The sequence below is a fragment of the Chiloscyllium plagiosum genome, unplaced genomic scaffold, assembly GCF_037043375.1.
Source record: "Chiloscyllium plagiosum isolate Xiang-an unplaced genomic scaffold, Cpla_swu_hap1 HiC_scaffold_34, whole genome shotgun sequence".
Classification (NCBI taxonomy): domain Eukaryota; kingdom Metazoa; phylum Chordata; class Chondrichthyes; order Orectolobiformes; family Hemiscylliidae; genus Chiloscyllium; species Chiloscyllium plagiosum.
The window spans coordinates 26312298-26328907 of record NW_028270172.1 but is presented as its reverse complement, the minus strand read 5'-3'; the positions used below and the strand labels follow the sequence as shown (position 1 = coordinate 26328907).

General features: G+C 42.5%; 1 protein-coding gene across 6 annotated transcripts in view; it reads right to left on the bottom strand.

Annotated features, from left to right (window-relative positions):
* The window catches only part of LOC122564437 (NFX1-type zinc finger-containing protein 1-like), a 97654-nt gene that overhangs the window by 17266 nt on the left and 63778 nt on the right, over nucleotides 1–16610 (bottom strand). For all 6 annotated transcript variants that reach the window (XM_087978566.1, XM_043719292.2, XM_043719291.2 and 3 more), the window contains 4 exons: nucleotides 12373–12425; nucleotides 10017–10152; nucleotides 8668–8906; nucleotides 1922–2061 (listed from right to left, as the gene is read on the bottom strand). In XM_087978566.1, coding sequence (XP_087834692.1) covers nucleotides 1922–2061; nucleotides 8668–8906; nucleotides 10017–10152; nucleotides 12373–12425 — 568 coding nt within the window. The remainder of the gene's footprint in view (nucleotides 1–1921; nucleotides 2062–8667; nucleotides 8907–10016; nucleotides 10153–12372; nucleotides 12426–16610) is intronic.

Here is a 16610-nt window from a genome sequence, read left to right as displayed (position 1 = left end):
AGGCTTGATGAGCCCGGATATATCCCTGATTGGAATGCAGTGGAATCAGGTCTCCCAGAGAAAAACAAAGTGTTTAGTAACAATCAAAATATTGCATATCATCAGTGAACATCCCCGTCTCTGGTTTCCTGATGGAGGAAAGGCCATTGATGAAGTAGCTGAAGATGATAGGGTCTACAACCTCCCCTGAGAAATCCCCACAGAGGTGTCCTGGGCCTGAGGTGATTGATGTTCAACAACCCCAAACACATGCCTTGCATTAGATATGACTGCAACCACTGAAGGGATTTATCCTGATGCCCACTGACTCCAGTTTTGTTAGAGCTTGATGACACCATACTGGGTTAAATGCTGCCTTGATGTCCAGGGCAGACACATTCACCTCACCTCTGGAATTCAGCTCTTTTATCCTGTAATGAGGCCAGGTGCTGAGTGTCTCTGGCAGAACCCAAACTGAGAAGCAGTGAGCAAGTTATTACTGAGCAAATGCCACCTGATATCACTGTCAATAGCAGCACTTTGCTCACGGTTGCAAGTCGGCCTGATAGGGTAGTAATTGCCTGGGTTTGATTTATCATTCATATTGTGTACAGGGTATACCTGAGCAATTTTCCACATTGCTGGGAAAAAGTCAGTGTTGTAGCTATACAGGAACAAATTGGTAACGTGCACGGCTAGTTCTGGAGCCCAAATCTTCAGTACTATTGCCAGAATATTGTCAGAATTCAAAGCCTTTGCAGTACTATTGTATTCAGCCATTTTCTTTTTAATCAAATCCCTACAGTGTGGAAACAGGCCCTTCAGTTCAAAAAGTCCACACCGACCCTCTGAAGAGTACCCCCACCCAATCATCCCATTTCTTGACATCATTTAGAATGAACTGAATTGGCTGAAGACTGACATCTGTAATGCTGGGGTCCTTGGGAGAAAGACGAGATGGGTCGTCCAATAGGCAATCCAGCTGAAGTTGGTTCCCCTTATCTTTTGCACTAATATGCTTACCTCCCCAATCATTGAGGATGTTTGTAGAGACACATCCTTCTGTTAGCTGTTTAATTCATGACTCAACATAGCAGGAGTACAAAGTTTAGATCCAATCTGTTGATTGCATGGTCACCAAGCCCTGTCTATCACTTGCTGCTTTTACTGTTTAGTGTAAAAGCAGATCTGTGATATAGCTCACTACCACCTCTCCAATGATAACCAGGCATGGGCAATAGATACTGGCCCAGCTAGTGACATCCACATTACATGAATGAATAAAAAAGAAAAATGGACAAACTGTAGCGTTAGCCCACTACTGCTAGTATTTTACCTACTACAAGGGGCGACCTACACTGAGGAATCCCATCAACAAGTGAGCCTATAAGAGACACCACTCCTCTCCAAAACTAAAAAGGAGCAGAGTCCCCACCATCAATCCTCCTGCCTAGCCTTTTGACCCTGGTCCTCTCTCATCACCATCACTAAGACCTCAAAACCTGGACTTACCAATGCTCCAACGCACAGTGGGTCTACCTTTAGCTCCAACAAGGACCACTGCTGCTGCGTGGCCATCCATTTGGCTGACATATCACTAAGATGAGACTTCTTCCTTAGATTGCAGTGGAGGTGTCTTCTTAAAACAATTAGCACTAGTGCGTGTGTTCAATTTGTTTGAGGGACACATTTGTCTTTGACTTTTTAAGGTGTCTATGGTGTGTGTGTATGTGTGCGCGCATCCGTCTGTCCGTCCGTCCTGCAATTATCCTGATGTGAGGATTAAGGGAGATTTTTGTTTTAGCAGTACTAGTTATTGGAGTGGATGGGTTGGAGTGGAGCGTTGTCAAAATAATCTCTTTTGAAATATTTAATCTAAAAAGACAAAACTTACACATCATCTCAGGCACAATTAATTAGCAAATTAATGGAGAAATTAAACCTGTAGAGTCTCCAGCGATCAAGCAGTGCAAGTTCCCAAACATTATTGATACGGTCAGCTTCATCTTCTGGCATATAGTCTTGAAGCTTCAACTGTTCCTTTAACATTTTTTGTATTTTTTTCTTTGTTTTCTTGGTTTGCTATTTAAAAACAGCAAAGAGTGATGCATTACAGTGAGATCTAGCAATGAGCAATTCATCAGCGGTTCTTATACATATGGTCTCATCAAACATTTTGAAAACATTTAAGGCCTTAATAGTGCAGGTGGCAGTTTGATAGCAGGACCTGCTTCAGAAAGATTGGAACTGGAGCACTAAATTATAACTCTGAACATTGCACACAGCCAGAAAAGATATACTATTTCTCGTTAAACCAAGATCACTGTCCAGTTTGTTACATCATGAGGTAAATCCTCCTTAATTTCAACCAGCAACACAGAGGAGATTTATCCCATACTGTAATCTGCGAAAATTCAAGAGGCCAAGAATTATTTAAAGTAAAAATTAATAACTTTATTTCTTAAAGTATAACAGGGAATAATTAACAACTACTTACAACTCCTTCCCTTCTGTATTACGAGTCCAAGAAAACCCCTAAGATTTACCAAAAATTCACATTTTCAAAATCAGCCAGATTTTGAATCTTCTCTTATATCTTTCTCGGTCTTCTTTTCTTCCCAGGGATTTCTGTTTCACAGGTTACTGATTGATAAAGGTAACTTTAAGAGCACTATTTTTCCAGGCAGTCTGCAGATGCTGGTAGCTTGGTAGTTCTTCTTTCAACTGTTCAATTTTCCCTGGTCTTATACCCCCAAAGCATCAGCTTTTAGGACTGCCAATATACTAAATTCAAACTTGATTTGAGTTTGTATTTTTCGGACTACTATTTAAAATGATTGGCCTAATTCAAATTTGTTTTGTTATAGCTGAAAATGTGTTGCTGGAAAAGCGCAGCAGGTCAGGCAGAATCCAGGGAACAGGAGAATCGACGTTTCGGGCATAAGCCCTTCTCCTGAAGAAGGGCTTATGCCCGAAACGTCGATTCTCCTGTTCCCTGGATGCTGCCTGACCTGCTGCGCTTTTGCAGCAACACATTTTCAGCTCTGATCTCCAGCATCTGCAGACCTCACTTTCTCCTCAAAGATTTGTTTTGTTATATCCAGGCAACCAGCTAATCAAGTTGTTCGACCAAATGTTACATTATATCCTGTTCAAAACACTTGCTGCTGTGTCAGGTAGTTCTGCTACCTTTTAACTCTCTTAAAAGCTATAGTACACCCATATCTTCATAAGTTGAGTTAACCATAAGTCATTTATCTGAAACAGAACCTACAATATAAAATAGGCCTTTAAAGCAACCAGTTGTGTTAGCCTTTACTTTGCATCAGGACAAATAATTTGCATCATTTTTGTCACCCTGTTCCCATATTTGTTCATCTCCCCTACCTTCAGCCAGTTGTCCAACCTACTCTTGAATACTGACATAGTTTCTGACTCAGCTACCAATCTTGATTCCTCATTCCTGAAGAAGGGCTTATGCCCGAAACGTCGATTCTCCTGTTCCTTGGATGCTGCCTGACCTGCTGCGCTTTTCCAGCAACACATTTTCAGCTCTGATCTCCAGCATCTGCAATCCTCACTTTCTCCTACCAATCTTGATAGTAAATTCCACAGTCTCTCAACCTTCTCAGAGTCATAGAGATGTACAGCACAGAAACAGACCCTTCGGTTCAAATTGTCCATGCCGACCAGATATCCCAACCCAATCTCGTCCCACCTGCCAGTATCTAGCCCATATCCCTCCAACCCCAGATGTTGCAATTGTACTAGCCTCCAACATTTCCATACATGTACCACCCTCTGCATGAAAATGTTGCCCCTTAGGTCTCTTTTATATCTTTCCCCTCTCACTGTAAACCTATGCCCTCTAGTTCTGGACTCCCCCACCCCAGGGAAAAGACTTTGTTTATTTATCCTATCCATGCTTTATAAAGAGGACTTTTATTTCCATTTCCATTATTTCCATCTTTCAACATTTAACCTTCTATTGACAGTCTTCCAATCATGACCCCAAAATACTGAAATAATCTGCTTTTCTTTACCTTGGCCCACCTTAACAATTCTAATGGCTCTTTCTGTCGTATATGTTCTATACAACTATCCAACTGTGTTGAAATTTAGTCTGATTTTATGCAGCTAAGATATTGCAGCAGATTTATTGTGAGTAAGACGGTAGTTCAGTGGTTAGCACTGTAGCTTCACAGTGCCAGAGACCCAGGTTTGGTGCCAGCCTTAGGCAACTGTCGATGTGAAATTTGCACATTCTCCCCATGTCTCTGTGGGTTTTCCCTGGGTGCTCTGGTTTCCTCCTACAGTCCAAAAATGTGTAGGTTAGGGAATTGGCCATGAGGAATGCAGGGTTACAGGGACAGGGAGGTGTGTCTGGGTGGGATGCTGGTTGGAGGGTTAGTGTGGGCTTGATAGGCCAAATGGCCTGCTTCCACACTGTAGGGATTCTATTCCATGATTTGTCATGTTGATATAATGCATTTTCAGTGGAACAGTTCCCCAGCAAACATTCTCCTGCTTTTCCTATATTCCAAATAGAACATAGAATATTACACCTCCCTATCGTTTCAGCCCTCGATGTTTCACCAACCTGTGGAACCAATCTGAAGCCTATTGACCCTACACTATTCCATTTTCATCCATTTGTTTCTTCAATGACCATTTAGTTGCCCTTAAAGTTGGCTACTGTTGCAGGCATGGCATTCCACGCCCCTACTACTCTGAGTAAAGAAACTACCTCTAATATCTGTCCTATATCTATCACCACCCAATTTAAAACTATGTCCCCTCGTGCTAGCCATCACCATCACTGTCCACTCAATTGAACCCTCTGATTATCTTATGTGTCTCAATTATGTCACCTCCAACCTTCTTCTCTTGAACAAAAACAGCCTCAAGTCCTCCAGCCTTTCCTCATAAGACCTTCCCTCCATACCAGGCAACATTCTTTGAACCCTTTCCAACGCTTCCACATCCTCCCTATAATGCGGTGACCAGAACTGTACGCAACACTCCAAGTGCGACCGCACCAAAGTTTTGTACAGCTGCAACATGACCTTATGGCTCCAAAACTCAATCCCTCTCCCAATAAAAGCTAACACACAGTATGCCTTCTTAACAACCCCATCAACCTTGGTGGCAACTTTTAAGGATCTATGTACATGGACACCAAGATCTCTCCGCTCATATACACTGCCAAGAATTTTATCATTAGCCCAGTACTCTTTATTCCTGTTGCTCCTTCCAAAGTAAAATCAGCTCACATTTTTCCATATTAAACTCCATTTGCCATCTCTCAGCCCAACTCTGCAGTTTATCTATGCCCTCTGTAACTGCAACATCCTTCGGCACTGTCCACAACTCTACTGACCTTAGTGTCATCTGCAAGTTTATTAACTCATCCTTCTACACCCTCGTCTTGGTCATTTATAAAAATGACAAACAGAGGTAGCCCCAAAACAGATCTTTGCTGTATACCACTAATAACTGAACTGCAGGATAAACATTGCCTATCAACCAGCACCCTCTATCTTCTTTCAGCTAGCCAATTTCTGATCCAAACCGCTAAATCACCCTCAATCCCATGCCTCTGTATTTGGTGCAAAAGCCTACCATGGGGAACCCTATCAAATGACTTACTGAAATGTATATACATCTCATCAACCACTTTATCCTCAGTTACCTGTTTGGTCACATTCTCAAAGAACTCAGTAAAGGTTTGTGAGGTGTGAGTTACCCTTCACAAAACCGTGTTGACTATCTCTAATTAACGTATTCCTATTGAGATGATTATAAATCCTATCTCTTATAATCCTTTCCAACACTTTACCCACAACCAAAGTAAGGCGTACTGGTTTATAATTATCAGGGTTGTCTCTACCCTGCTTCTTGAACAAGGGGACAACATCTGCTAACCTCCAGTCTTCTGGCACTATTCCTGTAGACAATGACGACATAAAGATCAAAGCCAAAGGGTCAGCAAAGTCCTCCCTGGCTTCCCAGAGAATCACAGGATAAATTCCATTCAGTCCAGGGGACCTATCTATTTTCATACTCTCCAGAATTGCTAACACCTCCTCCTTTTGAACCTCAGTCCTGTCTAGTCTAGTATCCTGTAACTCATTATTGTCCAGACAACATTGTCTTTTTTCCAGTGTGAATAGCGAAAAAAAGCATTCATTTAGTACTTCTCCTATCTCCTCGGACTCCACGCACAACTTCCCACTATCATCCTTGATTGGCCCCAAGCTTACTCGGAGGTGAAAGTGAGGACTGCAGATGCTGGAGATCAGAGCTGAAAATGTGTTGCTGGAAAAGCGCAGCAGGTCAGGCAGCATCCAAGAAGCAGGAGAATCAGCGTTTCGGGCATGAGCCCTTCTTCAGGAATGAGGAAAGTGTGTCCAGCAGGCTAAGATAAAAGGTAGGGAGAAGGGACTTGGGGGAGGGGCATTGGAAATGCGATAGATGGAAGGAGGTTAAGGTGAGGGTGATAGGCTGGAGTGGGCATGGGGGCGGAGAGGTCAGGAAGATGATTGCAGGTTAGGAAGGTGGTGCTGAGTTCGAGGGTTGGGACTGAGACAAGGTGGGGGGAGGGGAAATGAGGAAACTGGAGAAATCTGAGTTCATCCCTTGTGGTTGGAGGGTTCCTAGGCGGACGATGAGGCGCTCTTCCTCCAGCCGTCATGTTGCTATGGTCTGGCGATGGAGGAGTCCAAGGACCTGCGTGTCCTTGGTGGAGTGGGAGGGGGAGTTGAAGTGTTGAGCCACGGGGTGGTTGGGTTGGTTGGTCCAGGTGTCCCAGAGGTGTTCTCTGAAATGTTCCGCAAGTAGGCGGCCTGTCTCCCCAATATAGAGGAGGCCACATCGGGTGCAGCGGATGCAGTAAATGATGTGTGTGGAGGTGCAGGTGAACTTGTGGCAGATATAGAAGGATCCCTTGGGGCCTTGGAGGGAAGTAAGGGGGGAGGTGTTGGCGCAAGTTTTGCATTTCTTGCGGTTGCAGGCGAAGGTTCCAATACCGTACAACCCAGATGCCCTCCTTCTTCAAGGACCGCAATTTCCCCCCAGACGTGATCGACGATGCTCTTCACCACATCTCCTCCACTTCCCGCTCCTCCGCCCTTGAGCTCCGCCCCTCCAATCACCGTCAGGACAGAACCCCACTGGTCCTCACCTACCACCCCATCAACCTCCATATACACCGTATCATCCATCGTCATTTCCGCCACCTCCAAACGGACCCCATCACCTGGGATATATTTCCCTCCCCTCCCCTATCAGTGTTCCGAAAAGACCACTCCCTCCGTGACTCCCTTGTCAGGTCCACACCCCCCACCAACTCAACCTCCACTCCCGGCACCTTCCCCTGCAACCGCAAGAAATGCAAAACATGCGCCCACACCTCCCCCCTTACTTCCCTCCAAGGCCCCAACGGATCCTTCCATATCCACCACAAATTCACCTGCACCTCCACACACATCATTTACTGCATCCGCTGCACCCGACGTGGCCTCCTCTATATTGGGGAGACAGGCCGCTTACTTGAGGAACGTTTCAGAGAACACCTCTGGGACACCCGGACCAACCAACCCAACCACCCCGTGGCTCAACACTTCAACTCCCCCTCCCACTCCATCAAGGGCATGCAGGACCTTGGACTCCTCCATCGCCAGACCATAGCAACATGACGGCTGGAGGAAGAGCGCCTCATCTTCCGTCTAGGAACCCTCCAACCACAAGGGATGAACTCAGTTCTCCAGTTTCCTCATTTCCCCTCCCCCCACCTTGTCTCAGTCCCAACCCTCGAACTCAGCACCACTTTCCTAACCTGCAATCTTCTTCCTGACCTCTCCGCCCCCACCCCCACTCCGGCCTATCACCCTCACCTTATCACCATCACCTTAACCTCCTTCCACCTATCGCACTTCCAACGCCCCTCCCCCAAGTCCCTCCTCCCTACCTTTTATCTTAGCCTGCTTGGCACACTTTCCTCATTCCTGAAGAAGGGCTCATGCCCGAAACGTCGATTCTCCTGCTCTTTGGATGCTGCCTGACCTGCTGCGCCTTTTCCAGCAACACATTTTCGGCTCTTACTCACCACTAGGTCAAAATCATGAACACCCTGACCTAACATTCCTGTGAGTGCTCCCTCGTCACATAGCAGTTAGTAGAGATAACTTACTACTAGCTTCTCAAGTGATCGACACTGATTCAGCTGGGAGCACTCTTGCTTCTGAGGGAGAAGCTTGTGGCTTCAAGTCTCACAACCAGGAACCTGAGCAGAAACTCTAAGCTGATGCTCCAGTGCAATACTATGGTACTGCCACATGTCAAAGGGTGGCCTTTCAATTGAGAGGTCCAGTCAGCCCTTTCAGGTAGATATAAAAGATCCCATGGCACCAATTTGAAGCAAAGCATGGGAGCTTGGTCTATCCTGGCTAACCATTATTCCTCAAATAACAGCATTAAAATAAATTGTCTGCTTTTAGGGTCTGGCTGTGCAGAAATTGGGAGCCATCATTCCAATAATGTAACAGTGACTATGCTTCAGAAACAGTGTTCATGAGCTTCTGAAAGGCACTATCTAAACACAAGTTATTTTTCTTCAAGAAGAACTAGTGACTGGTTAATAAATGCCAATGATAAATTCCCAAGAGCAAAGATTAAAAAAAAACATACCTCCCATTTACCATCACCGTGACTGTCAGCTTGTGATCTGGAAAGGGATTCAGGTTTAAAGGCCAGGAGACTATCCCGGATTTTAGCCACACGGGCAGTCGCATGCTTAACTTGTTTCTGAATGTCTTCATCTCCGATCATTCTATCTGCCTCCAAATGCTCAGCCTCCTCAGTCACCTGAATCAGCTCGTCATCATCTTGTAATGTCTCTTCCTCTTCAGCCAGATCACTGGAAGTTCCTGAAAGTAATTAGGTCATTTATCCCTTCATTAAGGAACAAAACAAAAAATAAAACCTTTTTTTTTCATGACAAAGCCAAACAAGAAGTAACTGCTTAGGTTCATTTGACTGACTGTGATGAACATTCCTCAAACTAACCACCTATAAAGATCATAGTTACTTATATTTTAATTTTAAATAAATGTCTTAAGACATAGGAGCAGAAGTAGGCCATTCAGCCTATCGAGCCTGATCTGCCACTCAGTGGGATCATGATTGATCTTACTGTCTTCAACTCTACTTTTCTGCCTTATCCCCATGACCCTCACTGATTTAAAACCTACCTATCTCAGGCTGGAATATACTGCCTCTAGAGGCAGTAGTTAGGAAGGCAATTGCAAGATGGCATTTATTTTGAAAGGACTTGAATATAAAAGCAGGGATGTACTTTGATACTCTATAAAGCTCTGGTCACACCACATTTGGAGTATTGTGTGCAGTTTTAGGCGCCATATCTCAGGAAGGATGTACCGGCCTTGGAGCATGGTCAGAGGAGGTTCACAAGAATGGTTGCAGGAATGAAAAGCTTAACATACAGGGAATGTTTGAGGATTGAGAGTTTATATTCAATGGAGTTTAGAAGGCTGAGGGTGGAACTAATTGAAACATATAGAATACTGAATGGCCTGGACAGAGTAGATGTTATGAAGGTGTATCCATTGGTAGGACAGACTAGGACTCGAGGACATAGACTTAGAGAGAGAGGGAAGAGCTTTTAGAACAGAGATAAGGAGAAACTTCTTCAGCCAGAGAGTGGTGCATCTATGGAATTCATTGCCACAGAAGGCTGTGGAGGCCTGGTCATTGAGTATATTTCAGACTAAGATAGATAGGTGCTTGAGTATCAAGGGGATTAAGGGTTACGGGGAGAATGGGGATGAGAAATTTATCAGCCATGATTGAATGGCAGAGCAGACTCAATGGACTGAATGGTCTAATTTCTGCTCTACGTCTTATAGGCCTCTGCGGTAAAGAAATCCAAAGACTGATTACCCTCAATGAAAAGAAAAATCCTTATTTATCCTAAATGGGCAACAAAATGTAGATAGATTTGGAATTTTCAATATTACCTGTATCCCACTCTGTAGCATCTGAGTCTGTCTCCTCTGCATCCTCTTCAGATCTCCAATAATGTTTGGATACAGATGTTAAATCTGACCTTTCCACTTCGTGAGATTGAGTAGAGGGACCACCTTCTGAGGCCAGCTTAAAATATAAAGAACTCCATGTTGTTTACAATTACTTGGGTCACACCTATGAATAATCAGATTACTGACTGACAAACTTTTGAATCAAGTCTGCCTGTGAATTATTTATTTTCTCAATTGCTGCTAGAACTTACGTAGCATTGGATTTAAGCCTGACATAATTTGGAAAGGATTATGGAATGTTGTGTTCTGCTCTGGAATATGCAAATTCAAATTGGTTATTGATGTCATATGAAGTGGCGGTTTCGGACTGGGGTGGACAAAGTCAGAAGTCACATAACACCCAAAACAAAAGAATATATGGTCACATCATATTGTCTGGGGTTTCACTGGATGTGCACAGGTCTTTCAGTTGTTTATCACTGGGTTGAGACAGGCTCATAGACCAAAGTCTTTTAAAGTGATGAATGAGTTGGATTATTCCATTCACATACTAGTATCCCGTTGAGTTGTTTTGATTTATTTGATTTATTATTAGTACATATACCCAAGTACAGTGAAAAATTTTGTTTTGCATGCAATACAGACAGATCATACCATACAAAAGTGTATACAGGTAATAAAACAGAGTGAAGAATACTATGTTACAGCCACAGAGAAGTTGCACAAAGAGCAAGATCCACATTAAATTTAAAATCTGCAAGGTCCATTCAGAAGTCTAAGTACAGGGGGAAGAAGCTGTTCTTGAATCTATTCGTGTGTGTATACAAACTTTTATATCTTCTGTCTGATGGAAGAGGGTGGGAGGGGCCTTTGTTTATGGCAGTTGCTTACCTGAGGCAGTGGGAAGTTCAGATGCAGTCAATGAGTGGAAGGCTCATTTGTGTGATGGACTGAGCTATGTTCACGAACCTCAGTAGTTTGGTTATTTGCATTTACATATTCTGCGACTGCTTGGACTGTCCAATGTTAATAATGCTTCCATGTCCTTCCTGACCTGGCATGCAATCTTTGGCACAGTTGACTATCACTTTCCTTGGCTTTCACCAATTTGGTGCAACTGCTCTCATTTGGTTTCTTCCTTAATTGTCTAATCATAGTCAGAGAATGACTTGCAATGGATTGTCTTCCTGCTCTTTGGCGTTACCCAGTGATCTAGTCTTGGCCCTTTCTAATTTCCTATTTAGATGTTTTCCTCAGTGACATTATCAGAGACTATAGTGTTAGTTTTCATTTGTATGCTGAAAACATCTAGCTCTACCTTGTCACCACCGCCTTCCCCAATTCTCTGCTGTTGTTAACTTAACAGATTACTTACCTAACATCTAGTACTTACTTACTTACAGTGTGGAAACAGGCCCTTCGGCCCAACAAGTCCACACAGACCCGCCGAAGCGCAACCCACCCATACCCCTACATTTACCCCTTTAACCTAACACTACGGGCAATTTAGCATGGCCAATTCACCTGACCCACACATCTTTGGACTGTGGGAGGAAACCAGAGCACCCGGAGGAAACCCACGCAGACACGGGGAGAACGTGCAAACTCCACACAGTCAGTCGCCTGAGTCGGGAATTGAACCCGGGTCTCTGGCGCTGTGAGGCAGCAGTGCTAACCACTGTGCCACCGTGCCGCCCAGGAATTTATTGGCAGAAATTTATTCCCACTAACTAGTCACAAGATTGTAGCCATTGTCTTGGAGCACCCCTCTGCCAAATGCCGTTCCATAACAATGGACTCTATCCCTTTCTCTGATGACAGTCTGTCTCTAGACTAGAGACCTGCTAACTTTGATGTCAACTTTGACCCCAACATGAGATTCAGACTACATATACACTAAGTGACACAATCAATTGGACCACCTTTTTCTACCGTGGTCAAGCCTGTTGATCTGCTGTGAAACTCTCATTCATGGCTTTTATTACTTTTAGACTTGTCTGTACCGACAAACTTGACTGTCCTGCCTCATCCTATCTTTTCATCCTAGCTCTGAACTATCCATGGCCCTACTCACCCTACCGATGTTTGAGAAGTCCCGTTCACCTTTTGTGTTCTGACCTACAATGGCCCTCCAACAAGCAATACCTCAATTTTAAAACTCTCATTTTTGATTTCAATTCCCTCTATAAATCATCCTCATTTTGAGATTTGGAATAGCATATGGTCTCTCTGTAATTGAAACACTGATCCTGGGAGGACATACTCAGAAATTGTTTATGAAGGTCACTGGCTCCAAACATACCCCTGCTTGTAACTGCTCACCGTCTGTAGTTACCTGATTTAACTCAGCTTCATCTTCTTCCCAATCCAACAGATCACTTTGACTGCCTAAAAAATATCAAAGTAATATCTTGATCAAGACAAAAAAGCACTCAGTAGAAGAGAGAAAATAAAATTTACTTTCATTTTTTAATAGTAATGTTATGACGTGGGGTAAACATTTCTGCTAATTTAAACCATGCACACAGAAAAGCTCCCCTGGCCTCATAATCTGTTAAAGTATGAGTGACAAATAATTACCAAATCCCACAATGTAAAGAAAAATCAACAATGTACTCTTTTAACTCCAAAAAAAATGAACAACTATCTACACTATAAACCTCCTTTCTCTGAGCAGTTTATCTACCACCCATTCTACAACAATATACCGATCCGATAAAACCTCCCCGATTAAGTTTAACAAAAAATTCAAATTTCAAAACCAGTCAGTTTTCGGTCTTCCATTTGCATTTTTGTCTGTAGATTTTCCTGCCTTCTTTTCTTTGGTCCTCTGCTTCACAGATTTAATATGAAAAGGTACCTTTCAGAGAGCGATTCTGCGGGCAATCTTTATTTTGTTGGTGCTCTTTGTGACTCTGGCTACCTGTTCAAAATACCCAATTTTATATACCCCAAAACATCGGACCGTCTCATTGGTTTGATGTCATCCAAAACAGTAAAATTCAAATTCGATTGGATTTGGGTATCTTAGGGTATAATTTAAACTAATTGGTCAAATTTGAATTTGTTGTGTCACATAACTGGAGCTGTGGTGCTATTTATTTCACAACCAAATGTTAGATTTTTAAATTTTTCAGCATACTCTGTGCCTTTATACATCCGTGCCAGCTTCTACTCTCTCTTAAAGGTACAGTACATACCTCCACCTTCATAACACCTCCTCCCTTAAGAAAAAAAATGAACCATCAATGAAAAGACGGCTTCACTTTTTTTTCTCTATTCCTTAACTACATTACCATGACATCCATATGACTTTAATGTAAGTTCATATTAACTTCTTCCCACACATATATATAACATTACACAGATACCAATCTCATCTATACTTTCAGTTACATCCGCAATAATGCATCTGCTACTACATTCTTACGACCCACATGTCCAATTTGTAAATTAAAAATCTGTACCATAAGACTCCAATGAAATAGTCTCATATTCTTGTCTATAAAGCCTTCCAAGAATGTAAAAGTATTGTGATCCATATACATGACCGTCTCTAGCACATTGTTTGTGACATAGTTTGTGACATAATTGAGTACCAAACTCAATAGTGCTTTTTTGATCATAGAGTGGTGGTTGTTGAATTTTTTTGAAAAGTTATCAACTGGCAGTTCAATTCCATCATCATCTTCCTGTAGCAATACAGCTCCAACTACTAGGTCACTAGCATCGATGGAAACTTTGAAGGGTTTTAAAATGTTTGGTGTAGCTAAAACTGGTGCAGTGGTTAATATTTATTTTAAATTGTCAAATGCCTCCTGGCACTGTTCTGTCCACCGAAATGTTGTGTTCTTCTTCAGTAAATCGGTTAATGGTACCACTACACTGCTGAAGTTTGGAACAAACGTCCAATAGAATACGCTTAGTCCCAAAAATCGAAGCACCTCTTTCTTCGAGTTGGCTGTGAAAATTCCTCGCTGGCCTTAGCCTTTACGTTCCTTGGGGTCAACCTTCCATGACCGATGTTATGTCCCAAGATTGTCACCTCTGCTTTTGCAAATTCAGTTTTGTTTAAGTTTATCACCAGTTTTGCTTCTCTTAATCGGTCAAAAAGTTTTGCCAACTGTACCAGTACTCACTAAAGATTATTACACCATCTAAATAGCCTGCACAGTTTGTTAACCCAGCCACAATTCTGCTCATGAGTCTTTGGAATGTGGCAGGTGCATTCTTCATTCCAAAGGGCACCACTTTGAATTGATATAGTCCATTTGGGGTTACAAATGCAGAAATTTCTTTCACCTTCTCTGATAAAGATATCTGCCAATAACCAAACAATAAGTCCAACTTTGTGATGCAACTGGTTTGTTCAACTTTCTCGATGCAGTCCTCCAATCTCGGTATTGGATAGGAGTCTGATTTTGTAACGGTGTTGACCCTCTGATAATCCATGCAAAATTGTTGAGTCGCATCAGGTTTAGAAACTAAGACGATCAACAAACTCCATGTGCTCTGACTTGGTTCGATGATATCTTCTTTGAGCATGGCCTCCACATCCTTCTGGATCTGTCTGGCTTTGAAAGGATCAAGCCAATAGGGGTGTTGTTTTATCGGAACAGTATTCCCTACATCTACCTCATGCACAATGGCATTGGTCTTTCCCATCTTCTTCCTACATATGTCCTCATACTGCAGCAACAAACCTTTCAACTGCGTTCTTTGCTCCTGAGACAGATAATTTAATAACCTACCCCAATCCTCAAGGACTTCCTCATTGTTTAATATATTTTGAGGTACATCAAATTCCACAACATCTCAATTCGATTCCTCACTCTGTGGGGTAGTAACTAACACCTGTGTCTCAAGTTCTTTCAGATAACAATCCTCAGGAATATCCTCAGCCTACTTTTCAGAGTACGCGTCCACATATATATCTTTTATTGTCTCGTCTTTCTGTTGCAAGTCCATTAGCCTTTCAGGACTAAACACTTCTGTCTGAGCCCCTGCCTGTTCAAGTTTTTCTTGCATCATTACATCAAACAGGGTGTTGACTAACTGAAACTCCTTCATCTTTCTTTTTAGTTTTTGTTTCATGCTGTGACTTATTATAATAGGATCTTGTTACTACATAGTTTGGGAAAATACCTGGATATTTTTCTTTAACTCCTCAGTTTCCTGGTCTTCCTTAGGCCTTTCCACAACAAGGAGTGTCACTCCCACCTTGGATCCTGCTAAATTGTTCCCAAGAACAAATTGGATTCCTGGAACTGACACTCTGTCAATCACTCTTAGTTATTTCCCAGTCCTGAGTTGGCACTCCAACCTGACCTTACGTAGGGGAACACTAAATTTCTGTCCATCTATCCCACAAATCACCACTCTCTTGGTAACAGGTCAGAAAGAGTGCAAATTTGTTCATCTCTTACTATTAGAGACTGGTTAGATCCTATATCTGTCAAAATTATAACTTCTTGCCCTTTTTCTCCTGCTTTTCCTGAGTAAACTTTACCCACAGAGGCAAATTCTTTAGGAGATCAGGCACTAACTCCACACTCAACCCCCGCCTAGGTTGTGCACTCTCCTGCAGTTCCTTGGCTTTTCTTAGGATTTCCTTTACTACTTTCACTAATGTCACTGGGTTAGCTTCTTTTAACACATCTTTGCCCACAGTGCCTTTCTTTAATGACCAACACTGTGACTTTCCATGTCCCACTTTACCACAGTGGAAATGCCGGAGGCCTTTCACCTCCTTTCCACTCTCTTGGGCTTCTTTTTTATCCTGTGATAAAATATTAACAGTGTTCTCTACTCTTTGTTTTGCAGTGTAGGATCTCCCCTTCTCCCAACTTCTATCCCTCAGGATAAAATTCTTGCCAGAAGCTTGCCATGTGCACCAACATGTACTCATCTGCTAACTCTGCTGTTCTTCTCACTTCCTGAACTTTCTGTTCATCTACGTGAATTCTTATCATCTCTGTTTTTGAACTCCTCCAGCAGAATAATCTCTCAGAGCCTCAAAGGTCTTACCTATTTTAAGGCTAACACCAATCAACATGACTATGTTTAATTCTTTCGAATGCAACAGAAGTCTGTTCCTTCTTTATGTTTTTGAACTGCTGACTATGTGCTTCTGGTACTAATTCATAAGCACTTAAAATAACCTGTTTAACCTCTTCATAATCTCTTGACCCTTCATCTGACAACGCTGCAAATACATCAATAGCTCTGTCTACCAGATTAGTCTGAACTAGCATAAATCCTCAGACCACTTCATCTGCCTCGCCAATTTTTCAAATAAAATAAAGGTGGCTTCAACATCTTTCCCATCAAAATGTGGCAGAGTTTTGACATATTTGTGTATATCACAACCTGCTCTTTTAATCTCCATCCTGTTAACTTGACTTTGCTGACTAAGTCATAACTTCTCAACTTCAAATTCTCTCTCTCTCTCACTCTCTCTTTGCTCAGCTAAGAACCTTATCACCCTTTCGTTTCCTCTCTCTCTCTCCCTTTGTTTACCTTCTAACTCCATTTTCCTGAATTGTAATTTAAGATTTTCTAACTCAACTGCAC